At 47.1% G+C, this 21,577-nt stretch overlaps 1 protein-coding gene and 1 long non-coding RNA gene across 2 annotated transcripts; one reads left to right on the top strand and one right to left on the bottom strand.

The window, feature by feature from the left end:
• Positions 1-4,480: 4,480 nt before the first annotated feature.
• TOB1 (transducer of ERBB2, 1) lies at positions 4,481-8,985 on the bottom strand. Its single transcript, XM_075440696.1, has 2 exons — positions 8,812-8,985; positions 4,481-6,415 (listed from the first exon to the last, which is right to left on the bottom strand). The coding sequence occupies exon 2, from the start codon at positions 6,278-6,280 to the stop codon at positions 5,306-5,308; it is 975 nt and encodes a 324-aa protein (XP_075296811.1). The 5' UTR covers positions 6,281-6,415; positions 8,812-8,985; the 3' UTR covers positions 4,481-5,305.
• A 600-nt stretch (positions 8,986-9,585) lies between these two features.
• Positions 9,586-12,178, top strand: LOC142363870 (uncharacterized). Its single transcript, XR_012766014.1, has 3 exons — positions 9,586-9,688; positions 10,776-10,943; positions 11,745-12,178. It is a non-coding gene; the product is annotated as an uncharacterized LOC142363870 (long non-coding RNA).
• Positions 12,179-21,577: the final 9,399 nt, after the last annotated feature.

The raw sequence follows: 21,577 nt of genomic DNA, 5'->3' as shown, positions 1-21,577 counted from the left end.
CTGTCATCTATTCTACCCTGTTCTTCACTAGCCTGCCACCTCTCATTTTCATCAACGTGGCTGAAAACTCCCAGGCTGTTGCCTTACTGGATGAGGCTGCCCAAGCAGCAAATCCACCCAGTTTCATGTGACTGTGAGCATCTAATATAATCCTTAACTGCAGTCTGACATTCAGTAGTTCTTTACCCTCTATCTTTAGAGATAAAGCGAAGCCAAGTAAGCTGTAGCCTACAAGGGGCAGAGGGAGAGTGTACCTTTCGGTGGCTAGAGCCTCGCGTGCTGAGGTCTCCCGGGGCACAGCGGTTCCTGGCATCGAGCAATTTAAGAGATGAGGTCAGAGAGAAGCGGAGCCTGGGTGAAAACAAGAGCGGCATGGAAGCCTGGAGCAGCCGAGCGAGTAGCGAGAGGCAGCGAACAAAGGGAGCAACGCAGAAGCCGGTCCTTCAGAGGATGCTGTGGGAGAGGCAGCAAGACAAAGGCAGGCGTTATGGGTGTAGCAGGGAAGGAGTATCTTCTGCCAAGGAAAAAAGGTGGGTTTCCAGGTCTGTTTTTAATTGCATTAGCCAGTCCTGTTGATAGAACCTTCTCAAAGCAGCTCACAGGGGCATTGAACAATAATCAAGGCACGATGTTCCCAGAGCCCTCTTTTGCTTTATGCTATGGGTAATCCTGAAGCGAAGGGAAAAAGGGAACGCAGCTCAACGAGCCCCACCAGGGCACGGAGCTGACAGCCCGTTTAAATGGAATGGTGTCTCAGCTCTCGGAGGGGGAGAGGATCTCTGCTTTCAGGCCTCCGAAGTGCTAAATTACCAAATGAAAACCACAGCGAGTTCCACCAAAAGTGCAGCCATCAATACTACCGATTGTTTTTAACCAGCAAAAGCTGACAGAATAAAGGATGGGGGTTGAGGGATGTCTGCACTTGTACGCCAAGGTTCTTCTAAAAATATTTTACACCTGCTATTCGTTCCGCACACCGATCATATTTTGTCTATGAAGTAGAGAACTCCCAGTGCCAAAGGGAATGTGGTTTATGTTCCTGAGTCTTAGTACTTTTTCCCTTTTGTAAGGCAAAACTCCTCACTACCGTCACTAAAATAAAGCCAAGAGGACAAAAGTCGTAAGCGCACTGCCACGGTAACAGTTTAACCGTTCCCCTCGCTGATCTTTGGAAACAATCCCTTCAGCAGGATTTTACAGCTCTGGCACTTCGATTTAGTGAACTTTTTATGCAGCTCACGAGAGGAATGCAGCCAGCTCTGTACACTCAATTTAAATCAACTTGCTGATGATATAAAAAAAGAGTGCTGAACCACCGGTTTGCTTCATCTGCTCCAAAACTACCAACACGAACTCCGAGGTATTTATTCCTGAAATGTTAATAGAACAGTCTGGGGCGTTGGATCAGTAAATGAACTCTGGTTTGATCCCACGCCGGTCCAAAGAGCTGATTTAACAACTAGTTGTTTGGTTACCTGATATTTCAGCGACGCAGCTGGGCTGTTTGCAGGCTGCAGGACGGCGGGAGCACGGGGTGCAGACCGCTGGGCACGCGGCTGTGCCGGAGCTGGGGAATCCTCTGCCACGGCCGTCTGCAGCGAGAGATCGTACAAGCCACGTTTAACAGATTTCTAATTTCGCGTGGTGAAGGAGGGATGGATCTTTCGGTGGCTTACACCCACTCCTCGATTTGTTGTGAGAGCTCAGTTGAAGTTGAGAGCGCTACAAACCTTGTGCTCACCAAGACTCCGGCGCCAGGCCAGCTGTGCCCTCCGGGTCCCCGCCCGCAGCAGGGACCTTCGGGCGCACGATGCAGGAAGGCAGCGCTACGTACCCCAAACCCCACCTGCCAGCCCGCTCTCCTGGGCAGAAACTGTCGGATCAAGTTAATTTTGGTGTCCACTACTAGACTTCTGACCAGGAGCAAGGGCTGTTGCCCACCCACAACAGAAGCGCAGCGCAGCCGGCAGCTGCCCACTGAATCCTCTCTGCCCTGCGCTGCCGAGATGCCTCTGAAGCCAGTTTCGCGGATCTCGGATTGCGATTTTCAGAAGTTACCGACTCGTGCTGAATTGCGTGAGCCTTACAGATGAACGTGCTTTTAACTCGGGGACTTCGAGCGAAGAGACAGGATGCGCTAAGCAGCATCGGGGGGGACGCATACTTACGGTTTTACCCTTTTCTTCACTGTAAATTAAAGGCATCTTCCGAGGTTTAACTTACACCAGCAATTTTAAGGAATTCAATTGCATGTTCACAAGAGAAAATACAAAAGAACTTGCACAACCGAGCAAACGTTTCCTTTTCCTCCTTTGCTCCTTTTTAGTTCCCTTCTCTCAAAGCAAACGCACTTACCTGACAGCACGGCTCGAGAGCAGGACACTGGGCGCGTGCAAATTAAACCGGAGGTTGACTTGGCGCTCATTTAGAACAGAATGTTGCAATGTAAATGTTTGATCTGACAAATTCAGCACCAAACACTAGCAAAAGATAAACAAACAGGTGAAGTAGACTGAACAGAAAGCAGACATCTTTAATTTCCGTAAGGAGGAAAACATTAAAAATCCTCACATTCGTATTCTCCGAGAACACCGGAAGCTTCCCTACAGCTTGTCCCCTTGCAAAGCCCCATAGGGGACAACCCCCTGCTTATTAAAATCTTTGTATTAAAAGGCGCTGTGAAAAACAACCTTGTTTCTAGAAATTGTTCTTTCTCTGCTGCAGACCACTGCCCTTCACACGCAGAGCTGGTTACAGTGGAAGTGAACAAATGGGAACAGGAAGAGGATCAGCTCGATGACCTTGAAGGCAAATCGTCTCAAGTTTAAATCACAGGCACAGAAGTATTACAGAACACGCAGAACACTCTCCTCTGTTAAAAGTCGCTCAGCCTTCTAGGCAGTTCAGATATTATTACTGCATTGTCAATACTAAAATTGCAGTGAGTCCTGAAGTTTAGGCATGCAAACAGAAATAATAAATACACAGAGCTATCGTTTCCATTTTTCAGTATCTGATCCAGCGTTTTTTTCTAATTTTTTTCCAATTCCTTTTTAAAGCAAAACCATCCACTTAAGATTAGATAACAAATGATGCACTTCTATCTACGGATCCGTCCACTGATGTGCTGTTAGTAGAAAGATAAACCAGACGGCAAACTCAAGAAAAACAAGCCAGTGAAATGCGAACAGATGAATGCCTAAAAAAACGTTCGCTCCATTATTACTGCTGTTGAATTGGTTGTCATGGCATTCGAATCCCACGGTCAGCCTCACATCCCCACCCCGCCCATGCGCTGGTCCAATACCTCTTCGCAGCCTGACCAGGTCCAAGGCAAAGATCTCACGCTGGCGTTGCAAATCACCCTTTTCCTTCCCTACAGCACGAGGCTATTTCCACCAAAACTCTGCTCGCACCAAACCGGGGGCGTATGCATGCGTGGAATTTACACCTTGTGTAAAATCAAGCGCATCCGGTAGGAAAAGACTGATCTTCAGCCTCAAAGTCCAGTTTCAGGACACTGAAGTTCAGATAATTCTAATCCTGTACTCCTCCTGTAGCTTACAATTCATCACCATGAGCCACAGGACTGTCCACTTAGCAGGTATCTTCTCTTCGTACAGCTGGGACTGCCATGGAAAACAAGCTGATGTTCGTTAGATTTATGGATTAAAGAGGTAAGAGTTTCTCTTCCCCACGACAACGTCCATTAGCAAGGAACACCATCTGCCAAACAGACAAGAGCAGCAAGGGACTTAACTTCAAAATAGCCCTGAAAAGCTGAGTTGTTTCATCAGCCTCTGAATTCTTTCTCCCCCTACTCACATTCCCATTTTGAGAATCCAGTAAATTAAAATTGGTAAAATCCACTAGAATAAAAACCTTAGAATGTCACACTGTAGTTGCATTACATTTCTCTTTTTAATACAGCATATAAAATGAAAGTTTACTCTGAGTTTTGGAAACTGTACAATCAGCACTTGTATTCAGTCCAGTTTCTGAGCTATTAATCCCTAATACAGAAACAGAACGCTGATGCACTGGTCCAGGACCTCTCCAGAAAATAGTCCAAATCCATCCTGATGACATGGAAAGCGAGTTTCACTGACTCACCCGAGTCCCTTCTAGACACGTCACAGCGCACAGCAACTCAACATTCACGTAGCTTACAGTCTTAACTCTCCAGGGAAAAAAAACCAAACCAAACCCCACTCCCGGCATCAGTGAGCTGCACTGATGGAAAACAAGTGAAAGTTTGCTCAATTAATTGCCAGCAAGTACTTAAGCAGGCTATGTGCTTTGTCAGTAGTATCTGAGGGAAAGCAACCCGTTATTGTGGCGCATCAATACAGCAGCCCCTTCCATGGCTGCTTCGTGAGGCACCGAGTCAGACTCTCTTGCATCATTAGCAGGGACAGCACAATCAACGCAGCGCTCTGATCTTCAGCAGAACAGGAAAAACACAGACCACAACAGGCCATTAATTTTAAAGAATTTTAATACAAACTTAATATAAACTATTTCAGTCCCTCTTAACATGTAAGACACTGACTCAAAATACTTTTATACCTTTTTTCAAGTATTGCACAATGTAGGTACAAAATTAATATTTACGATTACATTTTCTTCCATAATATATAGCAAAAATCTTTAAACTTTTAACAGAAAATACAATTTGTGTTTCTTTTGAAAAAAGCAAATATTTCGTACATTTTAATTCCACCACTAAGGAATATTCTGTACACAACTTTATTTTTTTTTTAGAATTGATGTCTTTAAGATGGATATCTTACAATTTCAGTAAAAAAAATACAACATGAAGCTGCTGCAGCTGTCACAGATCACTGTAGTAAAAAGATATAAATGCAATACCATGTTGTAGAAACAATATATATACTCTGATATTTTACAAACTTTGTACTAAATTAAATTATACAATTAGAAAAAGACCAATAAACCCACCTATTAGTGCCAATTTTTAAAATATATATATACATATATGTTTGTGTACATATATATATACACACATGAAAAAAATCAGCCACGTCCTTGCTATATCTTAAATACTGTAAGAGGCCATATTTTGAGAGTATAGTTTTGTAATGTACAGTCAGTATAAAATAATTTTGTGCTTGGTTGGCAAATGAAAAAATGATGCATGTCGTATTTATCTAACCAAGCCTGAATGTATTCATACTACAAGCCTTAAAAAAAATCTCAAGAGGTGGAAAAAAGATACACCCTTGGGTACGTGCATTTTAACTTGTACAATAGTATTTACTTGTATTTCACTTTTGTTTTCCTTTTAGTTAGCCATAACTGGCTGGAATTGCTGGTTAGAATACTGCATGTTGTTTAAACTAAAATTCAAGCCATCCACAAAAGACTTCTCATTTAGACCTCCATAGGCTGCAAACATATCAAAGGCATTACCGTACTGGAGAGGACTGAGGTTAAGGGGGCTGTCACCAGGAAAGATGCTACTGGTACTACCTTGACCCTGCATGTTGGGGAAAATGAACTCCTTTGCGTTAGGAGAAAGGGCAGAAGTCTTCTGCTGTTGCTGTTGCTGCTGACTGCCTAGGCCAAGCCCGTAGAGAGAGTGCATGGAGGAGGAGAGGGCTTTCTGCTTCAACAGGTCATTGACATTCAAGCCAAGGTTGGTGGGAGAGGTGCGGGCGACCTTGTTGCTACGGCCGCTATTCTTCATTTTGGTCGAGCCAAACTTGGTGGCAGCAAATGTGGCAGTGGTGAAGGTTAAAGGCTGAGTGGAGCGGGGCATGAAAGTCGGGCTCACAGCAGCAGAGTGACCAAAGGGAGGAGAAGGAGAACTAGACACTGAAGATGCTGGGTCACTAATTGGCATGAACACCTGGGCCTCTGGGTTAAAGCTGTTCTTGATTTCCTTATCCAACTCACATCCATTTTCATTATCATCCACATAAAGCACTTTCACTGGTCCCTTTTCACCGATTTGGTATGAAACCTCAAACGGGTCAATCCAGACACTAAGATCCTGAGGCAAGTTGCCACGAACATCATCAATGTCCAAACCACTCTCTTTGGATGCTTGTTCTATGACTGGGTCCACTTTCTCCCCTATATGTATACATCTAAACCCTGATCCTTTGTATGGCTTTTCTGGATACCAGTGCCCTTCATATTTCTTCTTAAGAAGTCTTTCAAGCTCTTCACCAAAAATGTTGACACGTCGTCTGGGAAGCTTATTGTACAAATATGAAATAATAAAATTGAGTGCTACTTGGATTTCAAGCTGCATAGCTGCTATGCCACAAAGTTATAAGTCTGTTTCAAAACCCGAAGAAGAAAGTGTTCAAGATGCCACAGAGAAACAATTTCATTCAAAGTGCTGATTCTAGTTGATTATTATCCTTCACCTTGAGTGCTCTTGTTCCTTTAAGAAAAAACAAAAGCAAACACATCCAAATAAGGAAAGCATAAGATCAAGCTCCGAGGCCTATTCTTTTAGCTTCACTTTCTGCATTAAATAGGTTACTGTTTACATCACAAAACGTGCATCAAACTGTTTACGTTCACGCCTGCGGAAGGTGAGGATGTCAACTACATTCAGTAGGACCTAAACGGTACTGCAGAAGATGCACTGGGCATGTGTTTACATATACAGCACGGGGCATTTCAGAATCACATGAGCTTGCCATTTAGCTATTCACAAAGCAGCAAGGATAATTTTTAAGACATCACAGAACTGCCAGGCCTGTCAAGGGTTCAATTACCAACCCGTATTTGGATGATTTATAGTACTCAGCTGCAGATTTTAGCAACAGACTATTAGTTTAGCTTGAAAGGTCTCAGTCCAAGGGCCATTTATCATTTTAAAGTTTGCAAACATATTGGTTGCACTGTGAGCTACAGAATTATAAAAATGTTAACAGTTGCTTTAGAAGATTTCACACAAATAACTAAAATTATGCAATATTTATTTTAAGTCCAAGCAAACCATCTGCATAAACTGTGTGCTGGCAAAATTATGCTAACTGAAAAGAAAATGTCCGCTGTACATACACAACAATTCTTCCTTGAAATAGCCGAAATGATAATGCAGTCAGTGCACACAAAATAGATGCATGTGTCTTCTGTCGTAAGAGTGGCAATGACTGTGATATTATTACAATAAATTAGTTCACAATTTTTTCCCTTTGTGCAAATTACTCTATACTATCAGATGCAATATATTTATTCTAAATCCATGTATTGTGCTGTCTACAATTCAGATTTTAAAAAGTTACTAGGGCTAACAGGGCTTCGGATAGCCTCAAAAACAACTGCTTTTCTCCTCCACGACTCCATTTTATATTTAATACAAAATATGGTTGCCACTCCTTCACAAAGGACAAAAGAGAAATTAGCTCTCTGAAGTTAAAGAAGGGACGAGAATCACGTATTAGCACACGTACTGCTAACGAAAATTCTGCAGTACCTCAGTATCAAGGTACTCGTCCACAGGAGACACCTTTGTTCAAAAAGTTCCAATGAAACAAAATACATATTTCTTGGCTCAAGTTAAACGCCCAACGAGAGTCTCAATTAACAGCGTGTTTTTCTGCACTGCATCACTAGGAAAAAGATTTAGCGTAGCTGTCACTAAAGGTTAGAGAAATCAAAAACTCAACACAAAATCCTTTAACAATGTGAATACAGTGGTTTGGTTTTTTTTTATTTCTTGCTCCATATAATCTCCTTTTAAAGCCTGGAACCCTATTCCCAAGCCACCTGCGTTCTCCCCAGCATGGTATGGGAATAGTTTGAAAGCCTGTACGATAAGGCGACCTTTAAACGTTTGCTGGATCAGCACTGGGTGGGGATAAGGAAAAGATCAAGGGCAAACAGAAGATATTTACAAAAGGGACACAATCAGTACAGAAAAGCTGATTGGGTGGCTGAAGGGGGGCATTTAAAAAATGATTTATTAATCCATCTGTTTTGTTTCCCTCCCTCCGCGTCCTTTAGGAACGAAAGGATCCTTTCACGGGGCGCCGGGCAGACGCTACCCATTTTTCTCAGCCCCAAAAACTGATCCGCGGCACCAGCAGCTGGGTCAGAGAGCGCAGCCCGACCATTTCAAACCTTTTGATGATGATGATGATGAAAGCGGGCGGCGTGCCCGGGGCCCCCGGGCCGGCTCCGAGCCCCCCGCAGCCCGGCCGTTACATAACCCGGCAGCCGGCCCTCATTAGGTTTCTGCTCACAGCTCCGGCAACAGCGGGAGGAGGAGGAGGAGGAGGAGGAAGGGCATTTTGTGAGCCCGTAAGAAAGCGAATGAAGAAGAGGAAGGGCGATGACTGGAATGGGGGGGGGGGGGGCTGCAAGGCCCCCTCTCCTCAGCGCGCACCCCGCGACACCCCCCCCCTCCGCCCCTCCCAGCCAGCGCTGCCCGGAGAGGCCCAGGGCCAGCGGCAACGCTCCCCTCTCCCAGCCTCGGGAGGGTCCCCCCCTCGCCGCCCGCCTCCCCGGGCCGGGCCCTCTCCCCCAGCCCCCTCCCTAAGGGGCGGCCGGCGGCCCCCGCGCCCTCCTCCCCACCGGCTGCCCCGCCGCTGCGCCCACCCCGGCCCTTTCCCTCTCCCCAAGGGGCCGCGCCCGCCTCCGTCCCCGTCACCGCGGGGCCGTGCCCCCGCCTCGGAACCCCCGCCTCAGGGGCCGGGGCCGGGCGGTGGCTGCCTCAGCCCCTCGCTCGCCTCACGGCCGGGGCCGGGCGGTGCCTGCCTCAGCGCCTGCCTTCGGCCTGGGCCCCCCCAGCGCACCGCCCCCCCGCCCTCAGCGAGCGGTACTCACCCGGGTGGGTGTGCGGGGGTAGTGCAAACAGTCCCGGCGGGGGCGTGAGGGTTGGGGGGGGGGTGCGGCTCAGCACCCGACCCCCATCTCCGAGCGCCGGCTCCCTCAGCGAGGATGGGAGGGGAAAAGGAAAGAGAAAAAAAAAAAAAAGGGAGGGGGGAGGGTTGGAAAAAAAAAAGGGGGGGGGAGGGAAAGGGGGGGAGGGCAGCGCTGCTCACACCCCCACGACGGGCGCGCCCGGCCGCCGCAGCTACGCGCCTTCTGCTGCTGCCCCGCCGCCCGGCGCGCCCCTATATATCCCCTCCCTCCCCCCGCCCCCCGCCCGAAAGCCCCGCCCCCAACCCCGCCCCCAGAGGCTAGCGTCAGGCCTGGACACGCCCACCAGCAGCCAGGCCACGCCCCGGACACGCCCCCCGCGAGAGGCCCTGTGCTGCCTGCCCTTCCCCCACGCCGGCGCGGAGGGGCCGCTCTCTACGTCAGCTCGCTCCTCGCCTCACAACACCGTTGCGTCACTGCTGACGTCAAACCCTGCCCTCCCGCCCCTCATCTCCGCAGGGAAGGGGAGGGGGAGGGGGCCTGCGCTGAACTACATCTCCCATGACCGCCGCTGCGGCGCGGCACGGGCGGGAGCGGCGGCCCGCGGGGACCTCGGCAGCGGCGATCGCGACTCCGCGGGGCCGGCCTGGGGCGGGGGAAGAGGGGCGGGGGGCCAGGCCGCGCCCCCGGGACACCGGCGGGGCTGGCGGGGGGGGACAGGGGGCGACGGCCTCCCCGCGACCCGCTCGCCACCCGCCGCGGCTAAAAATACGCCCCGCAGGTAGCAACGCTGACCGATTGGCTGCCTGCCCGCCCTGCGAGCCGCCTGATTGGTCACTCGGTATCGAGGGCGAATACGTCATACCCCGGTTCTGGGGGGAAAAAATGTTACCCCGGGGCTGGGGGGGAGCGGGGAGGGGGGCAGCCGCCCCCTCAGCGCCCGTGGGGAGGCGCGGGGCGGTGTGAGGGGGCCGCGGGCCCGCGCCGGTGCCGCCGGGCCGGAGTTGGTCCCGTCGGGAGCGGCTCTGCTCTAGCGCGGGGCCCTGCTCCAACCCGGGGGCCGCGGCGGGGCCGCCGCCTCCTCCCGCACCCCGAGAGGCGTCAGGGCTGGGAACCAGGCCCGGTGCGGGAGGGCCGGGCCCTCCGTTCTCCCGTCGTCACCGGTTTTGCTCTTTAAATACCACTTGCGGGTGTTCCCGGGGTGGGGGTCGGTACGGTTCGCTTCGCACCGGCGGGTGCTGGAGGACAAACGGCGGCGGTTTGGGGTTTTTTTTCCCTCCTCCTGCTGCTCTGTGTTTGTATAATAATAAAGGATTTGGGCAAAAACGCCGCCTGGGCGCCGGGGGAGGTTTGGGAATGCCAGGCAGAGGTGGCAGGGGTTTGACCCTTCGGAGCGTGGGGTGGGTACGAGACTGGGGGGGCCGGGGCCTGGAGCCCGGGTGTGGGCAGGCAGCGAGGGCAGCAGCCCTCTTCCGCTGCGGGAAGTTTCTGCTGGAAGGCCGGATTCGTGGTGAAACACGTCGTGTTTATTGAGATGGATCGATGCTGGTGCCACTGGGGTTGCAATATGGCAAACTACTTGGAAAGCTTGCTTGGGCTCAAAGCAGTTACGAATTTTCCTCCTGGTTTTCATTCTTTTTTTAACCATGGAGGGCTGCATGGGCCTTCAGTGAGAACTGGGTCATCTGTCGTCACTGTGCACCCCAAATGGAAGGTAAAGGCTGAAGCCTATGAAATCACGAGCATTGGCAACTGGGAGACTACTGAGAGTTGCTGCAGGGCAGCCAGGAATCCAAACGAGAGGCCTGAATTTTTTGTTTTGAACAAGTTGCCATTACTTTTACCACGAAACTTGAGAGGCAATGTGAAATAACTACCGAAACAGAGAAGGTGAAAAGGCAAACTCAGGGGTTTTTTTTTTTCGTTAGCACTTAGAAACCTCCGCAGTACAACAAGCGCTGGACAGACTGACGGCTAGCGGCGGGCCGTTCGGCACGTCGCCGTGCTCAGCACCGCGCTGACTGCGGCGGCAGCAGCAGCAGATTTCCCTTTGAAGCGGGAAAAAACTGCACAACGCCGTAGACTGATGTTTTCAGGTGAGATTTTGTAAGGGGCTTTACAAACTGAGTGTGCTGCTGAGTTGCTAAAAAAAAAATGGAGGGTTGTAAAAGCAGAGACTTACTTTTAAATGGCTTTAACACTACACGAGAAGCATTAGGAGCTGAATTAAATATACGGAGCTGATACATTTATAATGAAGGCAGCTGTGGGATCCTTTAAAGCTGTAAAAATAGTGGTGTACTTTCCTGTGGCTTCTGTAAAGGAAGTTTCTGATGCAGTCAGTGCTAAAATTGCACGCCATGGAGCAAATCTGATGTTAAATGTTAAAGACAGGTGATTGCCCTAAGAACAGCCTCTTCAGGACAGCAAGAATCAAGCCCACTTCTAACGGTCCAGTGAAAGTTTCAGTTTATCCTCGTTTGTCTGAAAAAAAAATCCTGACTTTTAAACCTCAGTGACCATTGTGTCATCCACATAGAACACATCAGGAGCAGGTGTCCAAACTGTAGTAATGTTACATGGTCGGCACTTAAAACCGGAGTCTAATCCAGGATCGCTTGTATCCTTAAAACCTCAGCTGGCTCTGTGATCCACAGAGAGGTCAGAATAGGGCCTGCAGTATTTTTCAGTCCTTTTGATTAATACGCAGCAATAACAAAACGCCTGCCTCTCCCTGCTAGAAAGATCTTTCTAAATGCAATCAATACAAATAACGACTCCAGCAGCAAAATTTTACTCATGTTGCCGTTTCTATTCAACTGAAAGATTAATCTTAAAAGAAAAAATATATATTCTCGTTTTTCCTGACAAACCTTCATGATTTTTCTCCCCGGCAGAGCAAATCAACAGGAGCATTTCAGAACGTGGCAGGGCGGCAGGAGTGAGATTAGAAGTCAGAAGACTTTCTTAATCTACGTTAAATGAGAAGGACTTTGATCTCACCCCCTGGTCATAGCCATAGCCTGCGATGCTGGCAGGCAAGAGCCATCGCTGGAAACCAAACTACGATTTCTACAGTGTGGGTCTCTGCAGTCTGATCTCCAGAGCCAAGATCCCTGCATTGTCAAAGACCTACATTGCTACAAGACCTTGTGGAGACTGTGTAGTCTCTACAAAGGGACACTCTTTTTTCTACTGAAGCAATCTATATGTGGTTCCTAAAATAACTGATATTCCTGAAATAATTTAAAACCTAAATCAGTACTATTTATTGATCAATACAATATCTAAAACCAAAATGCAGTTTATTAATCTTAAAAGTTGTTTAAATGAATTAAAAATATCTAAGAAAATTTTTACTAATCTATGTCAACATGGACAAGAGTTTAAGAGCAGTAGAAAGCAAGGCTCAGAATTTCTACCACCCATCTCTGTCCTTTTCATCTTCTCTATTAAATGAATGTTGCTGTTCCTTACAGAATATATGAGGTTTATCCTGCCAGTGGACATAAAGCTTTGTAACGTACATTCCCAAGTATAGTACAGGCTCTTTCTTAACATTTTCCTATTTAGGAACACAATTCTCCTTTTAGTGTGGCAGCCTGGGCTTTGATTTTGAACAAATGGCAAGCTTTTCCCATTGTATTCATCCTTCTCTAGCCCAGTTTTATCCATTTGCTGCTTTTCACTCATGTTCCTTTTCCCCATCATCTATCAGTGTGAGCAACCAAGCCTGGCTGCTCTCCAGCGTCTATCTTAACAGTGATTTTGAAATGTAGTGTAGGTTCTCTTACCTTTCACTTTACCAGCTGTAGCAGTGATTTTTCCACAAACACAGGTTGTGGAGGAAGTCTATACCTATCGGATGCTGCCCGGCTTCAGGAGCTCTCTGATCACAAAGATTGTTTTAGATGGGAACTACAAAATTAGCTTGTATATAATATTGTTTTAATGGAGTAAAGAAGAACCAAGAACAGAATTCAGCCAAAACAGAGAAGTTCATGGGCCATTGTCCCAGCCAGGTCACCTTCTAGGAGGGCCACAAGCTTGTCTCTCACTACGTTAAGGGGGCAAGCGGTCACCTCGGCTCCGGAGCTGCTGGCTGGCGGGGGCTGCTGCGTGCGGCTTCGTACGCCGGGTGCAGCGCACGCGTGGCAGGACGCGTGTGCGACAACCCCTGCGCGCAGCCTCTTACCCCCAGGACACACAGCCACAGCCAGAGACTTGCTGCCAACTGCTGCGTGGCTCCACAGCAACCCCGGCCGTGCCCAGGCTTGTTCCTCGGCAGCACAGGGGGCTGAGGAATTCGGAGGAATGGGATTAGCGTCCTGGGGATGTGGGAGCATGCAGGGACGGGCTGGGAGGAGGAGGAGGACTTGGCGGTTCGATAAATGTCTATCAGTCTCGACAGGGGTACAGTTAATCCTGCCACAGAGGGGAGAGACAGCCTTTGAAGTGGAAGGAGGGAAGGATTGTGGTAAAAGGGGGAGAAGGGAGGACAGAGGGTGCAGTAGCGAGGGGCTGTGATCGTGAGGACAGCCCGGCGTCGTGCATCCCATCCTGGAAGCCCAGAAAGCCCAGGTACCGATTCCCATGAGAAGCGCTGGGGCTGGCCTGCCCCACACAGCTCGGCTGGGCGGGCAGAGCCAAGCACCAGCGACAGAAGTTCCTCTGCTGTTATAGTGTATGATGTTAGTGGCACCAGCGATGCCAAGATTTTAGAAACTTGGCTATGAAGAGCCGGAGCTTGTATGCCAAGGATTGAGAAGCAGTGAAGCAGTTTCCAGATCTGGGTATCTACAGCTTTGTGCAGCCAGTGCACTCGGAAAAAAACCACAACTCTTCTAAGCTGGTACTTTCTTAGATATTTGTGACTCTTCTTTAAATAAAAAAAACTTATTTTGCTGGGCCAGTATCAGTAAAGGAGACTGATCTGCAGGAGCTTAGAGCTTACAAGGACATCATTCTCTCCTAAGTGGCATGCTGCTAACGTTATAGCTGACTTGGCAGAAGTTACTGGAGTCCTGAGCAAGACACAGAAGGCAGCTGCTGGCTAAGAAGGAAGAATAAAAACAGGAGAAACCTGACACACTTTAATAAAGACTTTGTACCAAAGCTTTGCTCTCCCCAAAGTTTCAGCCACCTTCAAGGATGAGGTAAAAAGGGTTTTTTTTTGTCCTGAAGGCAGGATCTGTTCTTGAAGAGGAGCCTGAGAAGTGACCTTTTGAGAATGGGGTACAGATCCCGAGAAGGCCAGGCAAAAAGAGTGAAATGAGGAGTAAGGAATTTAAATAAAAATGCTGAGAAAAATAATGGCCACAGGTAGATAGACACTGTAATAAGAGGGAGGAGGGGGGAAAGAAAATGGGAAATGTTTCAGGAGTATCAGGATTTTCTATAGCTATGAATAAATGAGCTGAAGAAGAAGGAAGGAAGAAAGATTGATTTTGTACCTTAGAGAGGTTGACCTTTGAGGAAGGTTTTATTAAAATCCAATATATTTTTTCCCTCGAGTTCACCTTTGTGCTGGGATTCTGCCAGTTTAATGTCAGTTCCGCAGTACCTGCTAATAGATAAAATTATGAGGCTGGGACTGTCGTATCTGATAGCCATGTAACTTCTTAGTTAATCAGCTTCAAATGCTTTACTATGCTGATTCCAAACAATGATTCATAAACAGCTTTAAAGAGACAGAAAGCTGCTTTTTATACTGTGCTCACCTCGAGTATTTTACGGGGATCAAAAATAAACACTGAAGGTGAAGGTCTGATCTTTTGCTCTTTCAGTTTATGATAGATGAAGGTAGCTTGAAAAGTTTCTGTAAGAACTTACTTAAGAATTTTGTGTACTTAGCATTTTCCAGGAAGATGAGTGAATCTTTTTCCTGAGAGAGAAAATCGAGGAAAACTGTTCAGTCTTTTTTCCTGAGAGATACTGAATGTGAAAAAAGGGATGCTAAATGGGAAAAAACTGAAATGAGGAAAAAAACTGTCATTCAGTTTGCTTAAACTGGAAGAGGGAGCAATGGAAGGCCATCTGTTTACCAAAAATGCCTGATAAACACAGAAATTCTGCTATTTTTTTACGTTCTGATTATCTTTCCTTAGGGATATAAAAGGTCTGAGAATTACCAGGCAGCTTCCTGTGAAATAGACGGAAACTCAACTTTATTTAGGCGAAGACCCAGCCAATACTACTTTTTCTTGCTAGCCATGATGTCCTCTAAGCCACTGCTCTGAATTTGCACCCTTTGGCCCTCACAGCAATGTTTTTTTCCCTTGCTAAGGATCAGATGAACCGCCTACTGTTCTCTAGTCTGTCGAGAAAACAAGGTAGACGCGTCTTGAACGAGAAGGGGAGGATGTTTCCCACATTGTCAATTCACCATAAAGAAGCAATTGGAAGATGCCTGAATTTTTGCAGTGAAATCCAGACCCAAATACGATTTTAACATCCCTAGAAGATCTCACCTGGTTCTTGACTAAGAATTAAAAGCAACCAAGAACAATACAGCTCAGCAAGAAACGATCCAAAACAGTGTGTTTTTCTGGAGCGTGGCCCGTTGACTGGGTTTCTTCTGCCTTTCTGCAATACTATTCCTATCAGTAACAGTGTTTTAGGCAGAGCCCAGTACTTGCTCAGGACTTTGAGAGTTTGGTTAACGACTATTAGATGACATGCAGAATATCCCATTTAGGAAAGCCAGAGGTCTCAGGTATGGAGACTGGATCTGAGAGCATTAGTTTGAGAAGCGCCAAGTTAACCTGCTGTGCTGTCAAGCTGTGACAATTTGAGTGATGGTGACTTCACAGAAAAATGAGTTCAAATGTCAGTGTATTGGTGAATATAGTTTGAAAATAATTCTCTTGAGGGGAAGATAATTGAAAACTATCTTCATATTAATATGAAATATGAGGGTGCTTCTTTTCAGATTAACAGAAACCTGGTGTCTCTGTGCAGACATGAGGAGCTAGTTGAGTGGAAACATGCCAGCTTATGACAGCTGAAGGTTTGACCCTGAATCTTTAAGGGTATTATCCACGGGATAAAAAGCTAATGGAAATTTCTCTTTGAGTTTGCTGTGCTCCAGATCTGGCCATTATTCAAGTGTTATTAAAGTCCATTGAGTCATGGCGACAGGAATAATGGAGGGGAACGAAGATTCAAGCTGTGTGTTTGCTCCTGAGACACACAAAGTGGATTTTAACACAGTTTGTGCATCCTGTTTTTAATGCTGTTCATGTATACTGTTGATGTAAGGAGTAGTTCATGGAAGACCAAATATGTCACTGGCATTGAAATGATCATTCAGTTTAAATCGCTGATTCAAAGCATAGTAAATCACTCATTTCCTCTCCAACTTCTGATTCCTAAAGGTATAATTGCTCCAAAATAATATAACACGTGCCTTAAAAGATTAAGCAAAAGGTTAGATTAGCATCGCGTCTTTCCTGAGCTGATGGCAAAATGCTGTGTAAACCCGGAGCTGCACCTTGGAATCTCCCCGGACTGCGCTCCTGGGACTTGCCAGTAAAGCAGCAGCAGGGAGAGAACAGGGATTCTTCTAGTTCGTAGGTCACAGGTCTTTGCCATGTGGTGGACAGACTGAGCAAGCCTCACGTACCTGCTTATATATAACCCACTTCATGATAGCAGAATGTTTGCTCTTGAATACACAAACCAGTAGGAGCAATTATCTCATATGCTATTATTAATGCGCAGGACTTCACACAGCATCTGCACACAGCGGTGGATCTGTCTGGTCTCAAGAGCTGTCGTAACTAACAACTCCAGGAGAAAGGATAAAACGGCCATGTTGCACAATTGCATCGGGTTTGGCGACGGGAAGAAGAAATTTCTTCTTGATCCCACATGATGATTATCTTATACGCTGGAAAGTGAGCGCTCGGAATGACATATTTTTATTGTAGCTAATGTAACTCAGATTTGTAAAGAAGGTGGTTCTGCTATATGACTGTATTATCTAAATTGCTTTGTCGCCAACGCATAGAAAACTGAATATAAAATTGCCTGAACATAATTGAGTGCTGACTCACCCTCCGATTAGGGTAAATGGTGCAGCATGCCAGGGCGTCTTGGAGCTTTCTATAGTCTCACAATCCTATGTGAAATCTTCTGATTGATTTTTCTCCCCTCTAAGCAAACTTCTGCTTCACACTCCTATTTGAGGCTAGATGCTACAAATCCAGCTGCTGTCACAAGACATCTTCCCCCTGCTTCGTTATCTTGATCAATTTTCTGCTGAAACTCTCATCTTTCATCCTGGCTGGTGCAGTTGCCTCCCTTGTGATTATTCCAACTCCCGGCTCTCCATATTCATAACAACTCTCCGAACTCCAACTCTAACTGTCTAGTTTCTAAGGCTACATAGCTGTGAATGTTTTCTCACAAAATACTTCTCCATAAATTCTCACAATTTCATTTCAGTCAAATCCGAGGCTGCATCGTTTTACATACATGGCACTGCGCATAGCAGACTCTTTTAATGAAAGCACCTGCAAGCACGAGCAGGCAAACACAGCCCCCAGTATTTTAAATGGAAATCTTTTTTTTTTTCTTGAAAATGGCCTCATATCACAAAGCTGCATTTGGAGGTATAATGATCCTTAAAAACAGAACAATTTTTAGTTTTTGAAATGAAGTGGAAGAAGGGCAATTTTAAGAAGCAATGCCAGAGACCTGAGGTGAACTGAGCTGTGGATACTGGGCAGGGAGCTCAAATTTAGCTGACTGTGGCACAAAGACAAACCAGCACTTGTGCCTTTGGGTAATCTCTGTTCTGACTCTGTCACTCAGGTAGTGAAAAGAAGGAGTGGAAGAAGGGCCACGACCTAAATAATTGGGATAACAGCAATCATTAACCAGCAATCCCACCCACAAGGCTTTGCAGAAGGTGCCAGCCCTGAGCTGGGAGATCTGGGAGTGAAACCAGTCACAGAAGAGGCAGAACCCGGTCTAGTTTCCAACTAGCTGTGAACATCTCCTTTCTTGCTGACTGAAGTACAGCATTAGTAGCTGTTGAAAATCAGGTAGGGAAGAGGCTGAAATATGTTTCCTTTATACCTGGGACTGGTTTCATATCATGTAATAACTCAGAAGTGAAGAGTAACTTCGGCACGCCCATCAGGCTTAGGTTGTCCAGAAGCACTTATCGCTGCACCAACCTTGTACCTTACCAGGAATTTTGATGGCTATTATCTGGTGATAAATCATACCCACTGTGCCCCAAAGAGGATAAATCTCATTTATCTCCAACTACAGAGAGATAATAATGCAATTGTCCCTTCACACCAGGGGACTGGATGCCTGTTACCTAGAAGTTCTCCTCCAAGTTGGACCAACTTTTCTTCAAGGGCTTCCTTCAGCAGAATAAAGAGAGACTGAGCTGGAATACATTTCCAGAGACAAATGGACCCCCAAGTTAAAAGAATAACATTGGTTATAAAACCCACCCAATATAAATATGGTATGGAGAGGTGAGTGGGAAATCCAGAGCTGATCTAGAGCTGGGTCAGAATCTGGCCAGAATTAAGGATCTGATCTATTCTGGTCAATCTGCACAAACACTGTACCTTTGCAAAATACAGGCACTTTTAAAAAACATAATAAAAAATAAAAGGAATCTCCAAAGGTGGAGAAAGCAACACATTCTGAGAGAAAAAAAAAGACTGTCTGAACCCTTCAAAGATAGCAGTGAAATACATAAACTGATCCATGGCTTCCCCAGAGAGGTTGGGGCTGGTTGTCACTCCCAGCCCAGGCTGCATTTGACAGCTCTCTCGCTTCTATTACAAGAAACATGTTTTCAAAGGGGGAAAAAACAGATGGTCAAGCTCAATATTCCTACCCAGATAGCTCTTGCTATATGTTTGACACCAGCCTGTCCAAGTGACATCCAAATGGGGCCAGCGGAAGCGTGAACATCGCCAGTTCAGCTGAGTCGGGGGAGCGCCTGGATGAAGAGGAAGAACATCCCCGGGAAGTCTCGAGGGAGGCGTGGGGCATTTGCAGCGTGGAGCGAGGTGTGCCGACGTCTGCCTCGCGGCAGTCGTGCGAATGACTCCAGCATTTAAACTCTTCATCTACAGTGACGGGCGGGTCGCCCAGCTGCAGTTCACCATTAGGGTGCTGGGAGGAGCTGGGCAGAGCGGGGAGGCAGGGGACCCTCGGCTGAAAGCCGGAGCTCATTCTGCAGGGAAGATAAACCCTCGGATGGAAATTCTTCAAAAGGATGTGACCAGGCAGACTGTCACCGTGGGGGTCTCGGAGCAGGCAATCAGTCCCCCCTTTAATAAACAGCAGAAGATACGAGATAGTCAGCGAAGAGTGTGCTTCTTAAATGATCTGGAGAAACAAGGCTGAAAGACTTCTCGCTGCCCATCCACGAAGCGACGGAGGGTTTCGAAGAAGCAGTAGTGCCCATGTAATCAAACAGGAGCAACTCTGCTGCTCCTGCCCCGAGGCTTGTGCTCTAAACTACAACTAGTGAGCGTAAAGGCACTGACAAAAAAAGCTGCCACAGAATCCCTTTTCTAAGGCCTTTGATTTTACTGGAACATCCACGGCAGTAAAATTCACATAGCCAACAGGAAAGCCGTGTCCTGGCCTGACCCTGCCACAAAAAACAGCAAAACAAAGGGGCAGGGATTTGGGGTCACATCTGGGGAGGATCCATGATTCAGCGTGTCAGTTTACTAAATCTCCTTTAATTTGTCATGTAATGAGGGAGCGGGGCAAATACCTACAGCTCCAGGCTGCTGCTTCATTGCAAAAAGGTATGGCCCAGACAGTGACGAGCATCTAAAGAATAAATGACTCTCAATTAGGACAGTAGGTCAGAAAGAGCAAGATGATTCATATCCAGGACATACTCCAAACCTCCACAATAACACTCAGCAATTCTGTAGAGCTTTGTGTCTTCAAAGTGCCTGCAGACACCCTGTCCTTTCCACGGCGCTGGCAGGTAACAGGCAGTGGGGCTTGAAATGTGTGCTCGAGAGCTGCTAATTCTTGGAGCAGCTGAGCTAAGCTGTGGAGAAACGGCTTCCACCGTCCCTCCGGCAATAGGAAGGAGTGAGACAGCTCTGTCCTGGTCACAGCATGCCACTCTTGGTCTAGGAATCAGGGGACATGGAGATTCATACCCCCAAATTAATAAATAAGGTACCCAGAATTAATCGCCTCTTTTAGAGAGCTGGCTGTACGTATGCAGCTTTCCCAGGAGTAAGCAACAGGTCGTGACAGCTGGGGTTTAGGAGTGCTTGGCTCCTAGGTTAGCAGCCTGACAATGCCTCCGCTCAGCTGTGCAAATCGTATTTTACTTGCTTGACTGTGAGTTGCTGGGCACTGGGATGTAATTTTCCATGCTTGCAGCTGGCACCAGGTTTTACCTTGACTTGTGTTTGACCGTGCAAGCTCTGTCAACATTGTTTCAACTCTTAGAAAATAATAATTAAGAGGCCTGGATGATAGGTGTGTGTATTAGTACCTAAGAATTCAATGGCCAGCTCTAACCTAGCCACCACAGTTCACAACAAAATGTCTTTGCCAGATTTGCCTGAAGACTGAGTATCAGAAAAACCCAGGGATGCCAGACTTACGCTGGGTTGACTTTGATCTCTCTTTAAGACAAATCTTTTAAAGTTTAGATCAAGGAATCTTTTAATGAAACAAAGAAATTGTGCTGCTTGTATCAGTTGCAGATATAAATAAATCAGCTGGAAATAAACAGGAGCAAGGCAAATGTAAAGGAGACAGCCGCGCTCGGCAATGTCAGTCCAAAGTGACTGTCTGATGGATGATAATATGGCTGGCTCGGAAAAAAAGTCAGAGTTTAAAAGTCTTGCTGCCAGCCATCTGGCAAATCTTCCAAAATATATTGCAGTAAAACTTCACTGAATTGCTACCTTTTTTTGCATCTCCTGCTGTCGAGACAGTCTATTTACTTTCTAAGTGCAGTGAGGATTTTGAAATCTCTGCTAGAACTCTCTCCTTAGGGTCTCGTTATCGCCCTCCCCATAGCCAATTCTTTGTTCCTTCCCTCCACCAGTCTGCCATACACGCATTATCTTCCCAAAGTAAAGATGCTCTTGTACATTTAGGGGGTCACTGAGGTACTGAGCACATCTAGCTGTGCTCGGGCGGCCGCAGACCCGCCGGCTGTTCGCAGGGCGCGGGTGCTGAGCCCTGGTGCTGCAGGGGAGAGGCAGAAGCTGGTAGCAGCGGGATTTAGAGCACACCCAGCCTCTTGCTCCAGAAGCATCATTGCTTCGTGCTTGGAACTGAAGGGCAACCTTTCACACTTCTGAACAGCATAGGGCTTATTTTCATAACTGAGAGGTTTGGACTCTGTACCCCAGAAGGCAATAGCACATATTGCCACCAGCCACTTCCTAATAATCTGCAGCAACACAGAGTGACAAAAAATTACAGTCACTAAAAAGAAAATCCTTTTCCGTTCCATGAAAATGAAAAATCTGTTTACAGAACAGGCCGCCCTGCCGAACTTCAACAGATTTTTTTTCCTTGTTCCATCAGCTCCTCGCACCTGGTCCGTAATCAGCTGTAGGCGAGTCCCCGACCCTGCTGAACCGCGATGAAGCACGATGGCTTTGTGGCCGTAGGACTGGGAGTACCAGCACGCAGATAACCCTCCGACACGCCGTCGGAGAGGCAGCTGGAGATCCTGTCTGGTGACCAGACACTCCCG

Source organism: Opisthocomus hoazin, chromosome 21 (assembly GCF_030867145.1).
Source record: "Opisthocomus hoazin isolate bOpiHoa1 chromosome 21, bOpiHoa1.hap1, whole genome shotgun sequence".
Classification (NCBI taxonomy): Eukaryota; Metazoa; Chordata; class Aves; order Opisthocomiformes; family Opisthocomidae; genus Opisthocomus; species Opisthocomus hoazin.
Note: the sequence above shows the minus strand (reverse complement) of the source record. Positions and strands in the feature narration are given on the sequence as shown.

Bases quoted from the DNA above. Each gene is read 5' to 3' on its own strand.
- TOB1 (XM_075440696.1), bottom strand. From the start codon at position 6,280: ATGCAGCTTGAAATCCAAGTAGCACTCAATTTTATTATTTCATATTTG.